The following is a 14141-nucleotide window of genomic DNA, read 5'->3' as shown; positions in this document are numbered from 1 at the left end:
GGGGGGGGGATGTGTAGCTTGCATAATTAACTTGTATACCGCCCAGAGAGTGCTTGAAGCACTATGGGGCGGTATATAAGCAGCACGCTTTTTGCTTTTGCTTTGCTTTTGCGGGCAGGGGAGGCAGCACTTGGAAAAATTACCCTTTTGGTTGACAACTCTCAGAATTTTCCCAGGCACCATAGCCATGTTGGCCGGGTGATTCTGGGATCTGTCATCCACAATGATGGCTATGATTATGAAGATTATGTTGTTTCCAAGTACTCTGGGCTTTCAGTATTCCTTCTCCCACTATTTAGCGAAGTCTTAGGCTAAGTTCACTGTCTCCCACTCCATAGGCTTCTGGGCTCTCTCCCCTCTTTTGCTTAGCCTTTTCACACCTGCTCCTGACCTGTGTATTTTGGGTAGGGATCTGTAGCAGCAGGGCCAAATCGTTGCAATCAAAGGTGTCGTCCAAGGCAAGGAGCGCTCCATGCACTCCACTCTCGACCAGGTTGTTGGCAAACTCTTTCAGCCCAATCATTTGTACCCAGTACATGACACGCTCATTGGACCAGACCATCACATCTAGAAAGGGAGGGGAAGGGAATGAAGAGGAAAGAGGCTTAGTATCACAACACCCGTAAACCTGCTGTGGATGTGGCTTGATGACCCAAAGCTTTGCCTCCCACCGCACAATGAAGCTTGGAAAATCACTTTTAAAATCATCATAGCTACAGCTGTAGTTCCAAGGCCCCCAAACTAATTAGTTACCAGGACAGTTGCCTTTCTGAACAAGTACCTTTATTTTTCCATTTCTCAAAAGTGAGCAAATTGTTCGTTCTTAGACACTTTAAAAAAACATCTGAATGCCACAAGCCATTTGCTTTTGATGTGGACCACACTTTTATCTGCACCAAAATTACCTCAACATGTACAACAGAGTGTGAGACACCACCACAAGGATTACGGATTTTCCTTCACTACTGTTATGTAAGGTAGCCATAACCCTGACTATAAAAGTAACAAAAAGATTATACTTACACCAATATATTATTAAATTACTATACACCTGCAGTGTAACATAGTTCCACTTTAGTTGTCATGTAAAGAAATACATTACAAGTAACTAGCAAATTATAACTAGTTGCTTCTAAGATCTCTCCCCCCTACCCACCTTTGATTTGGTTTTGACTTTCTTCCCGTCTTCTCTCCAGTTCCTTCCTATCATAGTTAAGACGCTTGAGGCACATTATCCCATAATGGAGGCTCACCCTGGGGAAGATACATATCACACCCAAGAAACAGCATTATCATTATAGCCAAGAAATTGCCTTGACCAAGAGCTGATTAGGCCCCCCCCTTCTCCTATTTTAATGATCTGGCTGATTTCTCTGGCAGCAGCAGCAAAATACTTCAATTGGCACTGAGCACTTCATCCTGGGAGTTACTATTTACATTAACCACAATCTCCACGTTGCTTTGGGAAATAAAAATGGTGATTCTTGCATTCAACACCAACTGGAGAACTCAAACTAGAAGGCCATCTGAAAGAGGACTCATTACAGAGATCCAGAGTCCCATTAAGCCAAATGAACAAATGATCTTCTGACATGCCACATTTTGAAGTAAGTGAAACCATAGGCTGAAATCCAATTATTTCCCAAGTTTCCACTGATTTAACAGGCCTATTCTAGCATCTCAAGTGGGACATAACGTCCAAGATTTGAAGATATCTGATTGTGCTACTGGAAGCATTGGAAACATTAGTCCAGTAGAGGCCCTGACAGTTGCCTGTGATGAGGTATTAAGAATCTTGCATGCACTAACAGTGGGTATCAGTGGGAGGAGCTTTTCACAACTTATGATGGTGATCATTCTCTGCCACTAGCCTATTTCTAAAGTTCTTTTCCCCATCTCTGGGTTGCCCTTCCCCTCTTGCTGTTTGTTTGCTTTGCTTCCTTTTATTTGTTAGTCTCTCCCTCCTTTCTTGACCTCCAAGCATATAGCAGACATGGAGGATATCTCTTCCACATGGTGGAGATTCCTTTTTTTTGCTATTTTTCTATCAGCTGTAACTATAGCTAGCGAGTATAAGTAAAGAAACAAATTTTCTTCCTTTTAAATGCTTCCAGAATCATTTTTAACATTTAAAGTGATAGTCATTGTGAAAAGGGGTGAACTACTGAGACTTAAGCTATTCTGATACTCTGCTAAATGTAAGAGGAATTAACAGCGGAAGTGTGGCATGCTGTTATTAGGTCTAGGCTAAGTGGATGATTAATGAATTGATACATTCTTGGTTCAGATCCTGCCCTTTACTGAACATTTGGAGAACTCCCCACTGATTTCAGAGCATTCAGCGCATTCACTGAAAAGAATATACAATTTTCTTGTTACACTTTACCCAGCACCATTTCCTGCTTCCTCACAAAATTACAGTTCTCATAATCTATTGTAGGGGGTAGAACTACAAGATGGAAACTCATATGTATCTAAGACTTCCAATCTTTTGGACCCATATACAGAATAAATCTTTGGAGTAAGTCTTACAACCACAGTGGAAATTAATTCTGAGCAAATTCACATAGAACCTCACTGCATATTCTATTTGTGATGAGGATACATGCTTTCTGCAGGTTCAAGTGCATATTTCTCTCTCACCTATGGAAGCTATCAACCATCTTAAGCTGACCCCGCAGTTCCTTCTTGTTAAGGTGGTCCAACATCCGAGCATCAACTAGTGACTCCATGAAATAGCTGCGGTACTGAGGCAAACCCAAGCTAGGCAGCCAATCATTTCCCACCCACTCATGGTTCATGTCACCGTATGCCAAGATCTGCAAAAAGAGAAGGAAAACACATTGTATGTGAGGCAGCTGCATGCATTCTTTTCACTGGATGTGGTCCAACAACATCTGGATTTCTCTTGCTTTACACTGCCTTTCCTCCATTGTTCCAGTTAACCTAGAAATTAGAACTTTTAAAGATGGGGTTCAGTTCCCCACTTAACCTGAACACTCGTTCTGCAAATTTGGGGGCATGTCCTTATCCCATGGTCCCTGCTACTTCTCCGCCATCCCTGAAAGTTAGGGTGCCATGAGGAAGCAGATGCTTTACTGGCAACCATATTTATTAATTTAGTTAGTTATGTGCTGTCAAGTCGGAATTGACTTATAGCAGTGGAGGCAAACCTTTTTCAGCTCAAGTGCCCAAAATGTGGGGGTGGGGAAGAAACCAGTGGCTGCATGCTGCCTAGAACACCAGAACTGGAACAGGAAGTGGCAGTTTCAAGGGGAATCATGGGGACGGACAGGAAGTTAAAGGACCCAGAACAGGAAGAGAAAGGGGGAATCCCAGCTGCAGCCACTTCAAAAGGTTTGTTTCCACAAGGGCGGGTGGACAGGCCACTCACTCGCGTGGCAGAAGAAAGTGCTTCATGTGCCAGATGTGGCACACGTGCCATAGGTTCGCCATCACTAACTTATAGCGACACTAATAAGCCTTTCAAAGTATGTAAGATATTTAAGGAATGGTTTTGTCAGTTCCACTCCCCCCATCCCTCAGTTTCCATGGCCAAGGGGAGATTTGAACCCTGGCCTCCAGAGCCTCAGTCCATCAATCTATCCACTACACCACACTAGGCACATTAGTGATATTTATATACTTCCTCCCCCCCCCCCCCAAATAAGTTTCAAAGGGCCTATGTGGCCTTTTTAATTCTCCACTTTATGTTGCTTTCTTAAAAGAACCTATAAGGCAGGTCAGGCTGAGAGAGACTGACTGACCCACATTCACCCAATTTTCACAGCTCAGTAGGGACATGAAGCTGGATACCCCTACACACCATCCAGCACACTAACTGTTCCACCATGCTGTCTTTCACATGCATTTTCCCTGCCTGCAATGTAATGCCAGAAGAGGACAAGTATCTCTCTGTGACAAGAGGGAACCAATTCCATGTACATTTGTAACATGTAACATTGTGTTCCATCTCAGGGGAGAAAGGCACATCTTCCCTTTGCACTGCCAAAAGCAGAGCACATATGCACTGTGTGCATCCACTTTTTGCCTCTTTGGGTGAATGTGTGAATCAGCTCTCATGCAACATTCCACCTCACCCAGTATCCAGATGGCCTCCTGAAACACAGAAGGCACATAAAGGACAGACAAGGACGCATGATACAACAAGAACAAGAAAAGAAAGACAAAAGATATTGACAGATGTATAGGGTTTTTATTCTCTGTTCCAAACACTGCCATCTCTGATTAATGCCATGGAACATAAGATGCACCTGTGCTAATAATTCTGTCCAAACAAATTGTCACATGGAATGTCCTCAAGCAATCTATACAACCAGAGGCCCCATTGAGTTAAGGGGAGACTCCCATCGACCTCTGTGGAATTGCTGGTTCTGGCACGGCATAAACAAGAAAAATCTTCACGGTTAGGTGGAGTAACCTTTCTTTCATTCAGTGTACAATAGTCTCTCCCAGAATCAGTAATAATAGTATGTATCTTGCATGCACGCATGCGCACACACACACACACACTCACATGCACATGCACACAAGGCATGCAAGCAAAGAAAGGGCTACAGCATGAATCCCTCCCATACCTGCTCCCAGATGATTTCCTTTGTCTCCTGGGGTAGAGGTTAAATGGGAAGCAGGAAAGGGGAAGAGAAAGGAATTGTTAAGACTGGATCACACACTGTTAGTTGGTACATACACACAAACACACACAGTGCTACGATGATTGACAAGTCAAAGTAAAAACAAAAATCCCCTAGAGCTATAAATGAGTTGTACTTGATTTTAACATCAGAATCTAGCAATGCAGTGGAACTGAGCTGATAAATCTATGATCCCACTAGATTTTGTTGGACTCTCCATCAGCCCCAGCCAGCCTGCTGATGGTGAGAGGTGATGGGAATAGCAACTACAACTCATAAACATCTGGAGGGCCAATATTCCCTCCCTGTAATAGAAAGAGATGATGGAGACCTGAGGTAATAGAATAGACTGTACCATTCCAGATAATGAGAGAAATCACTCCTCTACGTAGAGAAAAATATATATGTGAGTAGCATAACAGGGAGAGAAACAGGTTAAAATTTTTCTCTCCAAAGCGCTGATTTTTGACAACCGCCATTGGTTTTACAAATTGGCATCTTGTAATGCCAATTACAAGATGCAAGTTCAGAATATCACAGCGGAGATCAGGTTAAAGGAAGAATATTGGAGCCAAGAAAAATATAATCAAATCCCTCAGGGGTTAATCATCTCCCCATTGCTGTTTAATATCTGTATGAGGCTGCTGGGGGAGATGTGTTGGACTACAACTGGCACAATTCACCTTCCAACGATGTTGTCAAACACTTGGAGGGCCTTGGCTTGGGGGAGACACACTATCATCCGAGTATGAATGTTTGATCTGTCAACCACACACTAGCATTTTAATCCTCTCAAACAGAAGCAGGTTAGGGTGTCATCAGTAATTGTATATGAACCCATGTGAATACAAAAGCAAGCAAGGACTCTATGTCATTGCAAAGATTAGCAAGAAAGAGAAATAGCATCCATTTGTGTGGATAAGGAAATAACAAATCTCCCATGACACAGGCAAGAGACATATTCTGCCCTCCAAAGTGCATGTCTGTGCACATGTGCACAGCCACATGCATATAGGTAAGCACAAGGTAAGACCCCAGAAGTATCTGCTAGAGGGAACATAACAGTTTGTGGGGAGTCAGTTCACACAGAATCACCACTTACTGGTTTTGTTGTGGCTGTGAGAGATTCCATCTCTTCATGCGTCATCCATACATTTCCAGTTGACTAGAAAGAGGAAATTTGGGATGAAGAAGAGGGAAATCAATATTCAAAAGTAGAGAAAGCCATTCCTGCTTTACTGGAGAGGAGGCCTCAGCTGTTCCCAGCAGGAGGCGCTGTGAGGACATCTCCAGCAGACTTACTGTACGGGATGTTGCAGGTGCTGAGGGGCTGGTTAGCGATACCATCTCCTGAATGGCGAGGCGCAACTTGAGCCGGTGCAAGGGGTTGCTGATGCCAATTTCCCGCTGGATTTCTGTGTCAGACAGGTTGGCCATAATGGCACCACTCTTGACATTGGCACGGCAAGCAGCCACGTACCAGGCTGGCATGCCAACCCAGAGCTGTCAATGTAAATGAGGCAAAAACATGAAGTTAGACAGACACTGGGCCTAGGGAGTTCTAGGGGGAACAAAGCCCCTTCTGCAGCCTTCCACAATCTGGTGCCTTCCAGATCTGTGGGACTACACCTCCCATGATCAGCCAGGCTGTAAGACCCCACCTTGGCAAAGACTGACTTATTAGGACTCACGCGTCATTCTTCCAGGAATCTGCACTTCACTTTGAAGTATGGCTTGTACTTCAACCATACATCATGTGATTGTGAGGAAACAGATCACACCGGACTACTCTGCAGGTGATCCAAAATGCATCTATTTCCCAGGGAGATCACATCCTAACTTTCTCAAGCTCTGCTGTTATCTCCTGTCAACCCACTGTTATGGCACAAGCTTACAAAAACTTTTGCCATAATAAGTTTATTAGTCTTAAAACCACCACAAGACCATTTGTTTCTTTTGCTGCAATAGCTGAAAAGTGTAACCCCTATGGAAATTATTCCAACAGCTGTTCCACTCCCAGAATCTTGTATTTCCTTCTCTCCCCCCCCACAATTACCTCCAGCCAGGAGACAACAGTGGGCCCATCCCAGGAAGCAAAAGGTAAGCCTTGCCGGCAAGCTTCCTCCAGCAGCTCATGCCTAAGAAAATACAGAAGTGATGGATACGGAAAGAAGAATTAAGAAGTGCTGAAAGTCCAAGAGCTGGCTTGTGCCAAATCTAATATACAGTAGGACTGGTTCCAAGCCCTCTAACAGATGCTGAAAACCAGATACAGTATTAGTGAATGCTATACATAACATGATAAAAGAAAAAAAACCAGAAAGAAGTATTTTCACAATGTATTACTAGAACTTCACCAACAAGAATACATAGCATGGTTTCTGACTCCCTCTAGTTCTGCTAAATACATTGTGAAAACACACACTTCTAGTTTTTTTTCTTTTAATTTTAAAAATATTTTCAAATCATGGAGAAGTAAAACCATGGATACCGATCCCACAGATACAGGGGTCTTATGATCCCACTTCCTCCCTCTGTGATCCCATCCATCATACTATGTTCAGTTGCCCCAAGCTTTTTTCATTAGCCCTGGCAAATTTTAAAACACTTTCTTCAACCTGCCCCTCCCTCCCCCGATATATTGCAATACAACTTCCATCCTTCTCAGCCAACATGGCCTTATCCACAGGGAACAAGCTTGACAAATGCTGGTACGTTACAATCTTTGTCCTTTTATGTATCATAATACCCCCTACAATCCAATTACCATCATTCCCATTTTGTATGTGAGAAACTGGCAGGAATGAACATGATTCACTCAGGTGCTGCTTAGTAACATTGCAAGTACAACTAAGGTTCATATCTGGATCTTGTAGGTCCAGTCTACAACCCCACCACTTTCTGCAAAACAATCCATTGTGCCCAACTAACATCATCTTACTTTTTTTTGTTCCTGCGGTCCTTGTCCACAGGCCCCGACAGTTTAGAAAGGCCCAGAGGGTCTGCAGGCATCTCATCTGATGGTGTCCCAGCTATAGAGAAGGACAGGCAAGTTGCACAGAAAGGAAGACAGACAAATACACTATTAGCTTTTTTAATCTCCTTCACAATCAAAACAGGAGTCCTGTGCAGATTTCCCTAGCGCTTTGCCACATAGTTAGACTTATGGGAGAGCGAAAGAGAGAGACAGAGTGAGAGAAAGAAGAGACAGACAGAGAGAACAAATAGAGAGGACACTGGCCTCCTTTCTCTGTGTGGCCTCCTTGTGGCTCATCACCACAGTCTTCCACACATTAAAAAAAAAAAGGAGTGGAAAACCCTGGGCTTCCCAGGGCTCTGGACTTCCACTCCCAAAGGCCTCAGCCAGGATGGCAGATGGGAAAATGTTTTGTGGGAATCATTGTCCAAAGGATCCTCAGCTTTGCATTAGAGGCTGAACCTCTCCCAGATGGAGCCTCTCAATTCATGCTGTTTCCTCTGTAAACTCATATGGTGCAAAGAGTCTACTTGAATAACAAGGGTTCCCCATAGGACAACTTCATTCTCTAACACATGGAAGAATTGGCGTAAGAGAGACAAGGAGGTGATGGAGGACGCAGGACGACAGGCTCATTTCTGCCTTCCCCATGGAAATGGGGTGCAAATAGGACTAATATTTATGAAAGTTCTAGCACAGCAGAGGAATTGAGGGTAGGGAAGCAACATGCATATGACACAGAGAACCCCTCAACATTTTTTTGGCATCATATCAGATAGATTCAAGGTCCTTAGGCCTGAGATGTAATTCTAGAGTCAGTTATTAGAAATGATCTGTGGCTCCAGAATTCCTAAATCATCAGGGCCAATGACAGTGCTGGCTGGTGGATTCTGGGAGTTGCAGTCTTTAAAAGCAACTTTTTAAAGCTCTAAGGGGCCTGTCCTCATCAGTGGGTGACATGATATGACCCAAGTGAGGAGATGCTTCTGTCTTTCACCTTATGTGCTCATAAAGGCCTTACATGGAATGGAGGAGGAAATGCCATGTTTCTAATATATACCACATTACTGTAGAGATCAAAAAACATCTTTTCAGGTGCTCCAGCTTCTTCAAACTGCTGCATAAAAAGTGCTTTTCCTCCACTCAGAAAATATTCTTAGCAATGCGCAGAGAATTTGGAGGGGACCATGTGTTTGCCTTGGGCAAAAACTCCCAAATCATCAGCCATAATGAAAGCCCAACTCAGCCAGCCATCATGGTTATCCGGGACTTGGCATACGTGGAAAGCCACTGAATTCTGGCTCCAGCCGCACACATAAAAATGATCAAAAATACCTTGAGAACTAGAAACTTTGAGGATGAGGCCAGGGTCTCTACAGAACATACTATTAGATGACAATGATTCCCGGAGCAGGGACAAGAGAAGGGCCCTGTTCAATAGTTCTAATGTCAGGTATTTGCGAGGAGGCAGAACAGCCAGTTTTCACAGAGATGTGGAGCAGAGGAATTTTCACAAGAAAACTCGAGGAATGATGGTGGAGGAGGAAGAAGAAGCAGAACTAAGGCTGCGGGTGGGGAAAGCATACCAAGCGAGGGAGACTCACGGCCCAACTGTCCCAGTCTTCCTTTCTCCTTCTTGCCAAACAGGCGCCCAATGGAGGACTTGATGCTCTTCTTCTTGGTGGACTTGTGCAAGGAATCCTGGCTGCTGTTGGTGCCATCTGCTCCCAAGCTGGGACAACCAGATCATTAGGGGTAGAGGTACAAAGTGAAAGGGCTTCTTAATGTAAACAGCCATGTTTGTCCCCACAGTGTGACCCTTAACTTTCGCTACTCTAAAAGGAAAAGCTTGAGAAAAAAAAGTTACTCTTCTGGAGCACAGCTCTCTGAGCTATGGAATTCTGAGAGTTATTATCCAACAAGGTTTTGCTAAGAGTTGACCTTCTCTGCTTTGCTGAGAGATCTTTTTTTTTTTCCCCATCCCAAAAAATGAGATTCATCTTTCCAACCCACACTCTGCATCACCTGTGCTCCTAATGGAACAGTTACCCACTTCCCAGGAATCCTCCTCCTCCTCCCTCAAAAACTAACTTTTGATCTAGGCCTTCAGCATAACATGCTTCTAGTAAGGCAGAAGGTGGACTGGAGTGTAATGATAACCTTGGCGTGATTTGCTGAAGATCAGACATGATTATTTTTTCTGACTCCCAATCAATTCATAGCAGCCAAGTTAAGGGTTATTTTTGAAGGGAGATGTTCCTAGATTAGTGTTTCTGAACCAATTTAGGGTAATGGTGGAGGAAAACACAAGTGGATTCTTATAGGAAAAGTATATGAACTCATTTAGAAAAGAGACACTCTGCATATGCTCAGGGGTACTGTTTTCCTGGGCTTCTATTAACTCTGCCCCCTTCAGTGGAAAGTACACGCAGAGACCTTCTGCCTCATGTGCCAAAATGTTTGAAACAATACACAAGCAGTACGACATGTTCCCAAAATTAATAATCAAGTCAGTTTTACTCTGTCTGTACCTCAGTCTTCCAGCCTCTACCTTCAAGAAGGCTCACTGCTGGCCCTATTGCCCCACCCATCCCTTGCAACTTACCTGGACCTCAGGTCCCTCCCATCTTCCAGTGCTCCAGCCTGCAAGGTTAAGGCTTGGGTCATGCGCTCTAGACGCATCGTGCGGGGGGTGGAGGGAGCCGGGGGCTCACACAACGCCAGGGCCTTCTCCTCGGACCCTCGCCCCTCTTCCTTGGCAATGTGGTTCTGCTGAGAGGACAAGAATAATACAGACTCACGTGGCATTGTTGGTAGGGGAGAGGAAGTATCACTACTTCAAGCACATGCTGCACCCAAGAATTTGTTTCAGTACTGGAACAGAACATTCAGTTCTATCACAAGCAAATACACTGTTGATTTGCCCCTAAACTTTTCCATTTCAGTGGCCCATAATGCGCCAGGCAGTGCCCGCCCCCACTGACAACGCACCATTTTCTCTCCATCGCGAGCAGGACTGTGAGGTGCTAGGCGTGGTGTAGAATGGCCGCTGCTAGGGGGAGACGGACTGGCCAGAGTGGAGCTGGTGACAGAGGGAGGAATTGAAGTTCCTGAGCGATACCGGCCCAGAGATCCATCCAAACTGGCGCTGGTTACCCGGCTTTCAATTTCCTCCGCCCGCTGTTCTGTGGATTCCTTTTCCTCCTGGATCAGCCTTGCAAGGACAGCAAAAGGGAAAAAAAGAAAAAGAAAAATTTAGAGATAACCAGGGTTATGTCTCGTTGTGTCTACCCTCCCTTCACCAATGGCTGCAAGTAGCAGCAAAAGCCATTTGTTAGCAAACAAAGTAGAATATCTGAATATCTTCACATCTTTTATTCTGATTTTAAATTCTGGACCATATATAAATTTGCAATTATGAAGACCAATTATTACTTGCACAATACCACATTCAAAAAGAAAAAAAAATAGTCCTTGCCTGGCAAATGCACAGGTACACAAGAAAAATGAAAATCTAGATACAACTGTGCAAGTAAACTATCACAGTATGAGTAGAAAATAAGATACAAGTCTTTTGCAGTGATGGCGCCAAGACTGTGGGGGCAGCCTTTCTGTGGAAGTATGCCAGATGGTATTTCAGGTAATCTACCCAAAAGATTCCTGCCTCACCAAGCTTTATACTATGTCCTATTTTTCAAAATGCTTGCTCTGAATTTGTATTGTTCATATTATTGTTTGACAGCTCAGTGAGATCAAGGGTTTGATTTCTCACTGTGCCTCCCATGAAAAGAGACAGCCTGTGTAGCCTTGGACAAGCTGCACAGTCCTAGAGCACCATCAGTAGAACAGACTGTAAACCACACTTCTGAGTACTTTTATACCTAAGAAACCTTGGAAAGAGTTGCCATAAGTTGGAATAAACAGCATATAGGTAAAATTCATTGAAGTATCTTGAGCAAGCCAAGTTAGCTATTTTGAGAGTTTGTGAACTGAAGACTTGGGAGAGAAATGTAGTTGTTGCCTCTGATTTACAGCAACCCTAGGAATGAGCAATCTGCAAAATGTCCTGTTCTCAACAGCCTGGGGCTTCCTTTCTGGAGTCATTCCATCTCATATGTGGGCTTCCTCTTTTCCTGCTGCTTTCAACTTTCCTAGCACTACTGTCTTCTCCAGAGAATCTTGCCTTCTCCTGATGTATTCACAGTATGGCAACCTCAGTTTTGTTTATTTTTTACTCCAGAGACAGTTCAGACTTGATAAGCTTTAGGAACTACTTGTTCATCTTTCTGGTGATCCAAGGTATCTGTAAAGCTCTCCTCCAGCACAATATTTCAAATAAATCAATTTTTCCCTGTCAGCTTTTACACCCATTCATAGTGATCAGGAATACAACAGTGTGGATGATCTTGGCCTTGATCTCCAATGACACAACCTTTCACTTGGTGATTCCCCCCCCCCCCGCCCGCTAATTGCTTTATTGCTACTCTTCCAAGTCTCAGTCTCCATCTGATTTCTTGGCTGCAGTTTCCATTTGGACTGATGAATGAACGAAGGTAAAGAAAATCTTTAACAATTTCTGTTTCTTCATTGTCAACATTAAATTTAAGTAGTTCTTCTGTATTAATGATTTTTTGTCTTCTTAATGATTGTTCAACTGTAGTCCTGCTTTGACCCTGTCTTTTACTTTACCCAAAAGTCACTTCAGGTCACTGCTGCTTTCTACTATTAAGATGGTGTCATCTGCGTATCTTAAATTGTTGATGTTCGTTCCACCAACTTTCACTCCTCCTTCATCTGAATCTTGTGCAGCTTTCCACATGGTGTGTTTATTATGTACAGACAGATAGAGAGATAAAATGCATGCTTGTCTGTCACTTTTGCCTACAGGAACCTACATATTCTGTCTGGCCTAATAGTAGCTTCCTGTTTACAATACAGGTTACGCATCAGGACAATCAAGTGCTCAGGCAAACCCATTTCTTCCAGAATAATCTATAGATTCTCATGTTCCACACAGTCAAAGGCTTTGCTGTAGTCTATAAAGCATTGATTGAGTTTCTTCTGAAATTCTTTGGCGTGCTTCACTTTGCTTGCATGGAAAATTAAAGCAATGCTCCTATAGTTACTATACTCTTTGGCATTTCATTTCTTAGGGATTGGAATATATATTGAACATTTTCAGTCTGTGGGCCAGTGTTTTGTTTCCCATATTTGTTGGCATATACTTGTTTGGACGTTTGATAAATTCAGTCTGTGTGACTTGAAACAGTTCTTCTTGCAATATTCATCTATCTTTGGTGATTTATTTCTTCCCAGTGCTTTCAAAGCAGCTTTAATTTCACCTTCTAGAATTGCAGGTTCTTCATCATAGAATTCCTATTCAAAGAAATCTGTCATCTTTTTATCTATGCTGTATAGGTCTTCAGTATATTGTTCTCACCTTCTCTTTATATTCTCATAGTGAGGAAGTGTGCTTCCCTATATATAATGCTGTTTGAAGGGATTTCTTCATGGAGGAGCATTAAAACATATTCTCCATTTGCAGTCTGAAGTGGCATTCTCTTAGTGGTAGGTATAGTCCTCCTTTCCACCTCATTTTCCTGCATGTGTAACAAGCCACTGATGTGCAGGAAAGAATAATACAAGAAAAAGCCAGTGGAGTTAGCTTTCAGTGCAGTTTAAGGCAAACAGAGGGTATTGATGCTCTAGACTAGAACATTTTCAGGTTAAACTCTAAAGCATGCATAAAGAAAGCTGTGGGTGGCTGACAGGATTAAAAAAGAGATGCATTCTGGAAAAGCACTCATGCAGGCATGTTGCAAAGCTGCCCTTCTATGTCTGGGAAGGATAACTCACTTGATTTCTTTGTTGATGGCTTCCAGCTGCTCCTGTAGCATAATGGCCAAAGTCTGCACATCAGCCTGCCCACTGGGGGATAGCAGGTCCGCTGAGCTGAAAAGGGGGTCGCGCTCATCTTCATCTGAGCCATCCAATCCACCCTCAAAAGGACCTCCAGCGGCTGCCTGTTGAGCCCTCTCCCACTCCTGAGAGGAGGATGCCACCTGTAGGAAAGACAGGGAAAATCAGGGAAACAAGGAAGCGTGATCCAGTCACGCACACACTCTGCATGTTTGGTTAGTTACTATAGAGTTAGTTACCACAGAGACAAGGGAATCCCTCGTCTCTAGAGAAAGGCCCACAGAAAAAATGACATCTGTCGAAGCCAAGAGCATTTTTCTCTTTTGCTCCTGTCTCCAACCTTCTGTCTCCAACAATAAGAAGGGAAGCCTCCCCCACCCCCAACTGACTTCAAAAGAGACACTCACCATGTGGGTGTCCAGCAGAAATTGGGGTAGGAAACAGAGGAAAAAACAGAGAAGAATAATTATAAGGGCAAAGAAAAGATAAGAAAGGAAAGGGATAAAACCACTGCTGGATCTTATTCATCCTGCCAGAAGAAGCAACCCTTCCTATGCCCCAGATGTGCTACAACATCCTCCAGGTTTTCT

At 43.5% G+C, this 14141-nt stretch overlaps 1 protein-coding gene across 16 annotated transcripts in view; it reads right to left on the bottom strand.

The window, feature by feature from the left end:
* The window catches only part of PPFIA3 (PPFI scaffold protein A3), a 61913-nt gene that overhangs the window by 4809 nt on the left and 42963 nt on the right, over positions 1-14141 (bottom strand). For 3 of the 16 annotated variants that reach the window (XM_078378001.1, XM_078377996.1, XM_078377999.1), the window contains exons 15-26: positions 13489-13676; positions 10624-10846; positions 10238-10404; positions 9237-9364; positions 7597-7687; positions 6712-6793; positions 5958-6158; positions 5758-5820; positions 4599-4625; positions 2644-2819; positions 1157-1254; positions 392-567 (exon numbers count right to left, since the gene is read on the bottom strand). In XM_078378001.1, the coding sequence (XP_078234127.1) occupies positions 392-567; positions 1157-1254; positions 2644-2819; positions 4599-4625; positions 5758-5820; positions 5958-6158; positions 6712-6793; positions 7597-7687; positions 9237-9364; positions 10238-10404; positions 10624-10846; positions 13489-13676 (1620 nt within the window). Of the gene's footprint in view, positions 1-391; positions 568-1156; positions 1255-2643; positions 2820-4598; positions 4626-5757; positions 5821-5957; positions 6159-6711; positions 6794-7596; positions 7688-9218; positions 9365-10237; positions 10405-10623; positions 10847-13488; positions 13695-14141 lie in introns of all 16 variants that reach the window. The other 13 variants (XM_020794034.3, XM_020794041.3, XM_020794042.3 and 10 more) reach the window with 8 other exon arrangements.

The sequence above is a fragment of the Pogona vitticeps genome, chromosome 6, assembly GCF_051106095.1.
Source record: "Pogona vitticeps strain Pit_001003342236 chromosome 6, PviZW2.1, whole genome shotgun sequence".
In the NCBI taxonomy this organism is placed as follows: Eukaryota; Metazoa; Chordata; class Lepidosauria; order Squamata; family Agamidae; genus Pogona; species Pogona vitticeps.
The sequence above is the reverse complement of the archived record's forward strand: the minus strand, read 5'-3'. Positions and strand labels throughout refer to the sequence as shown.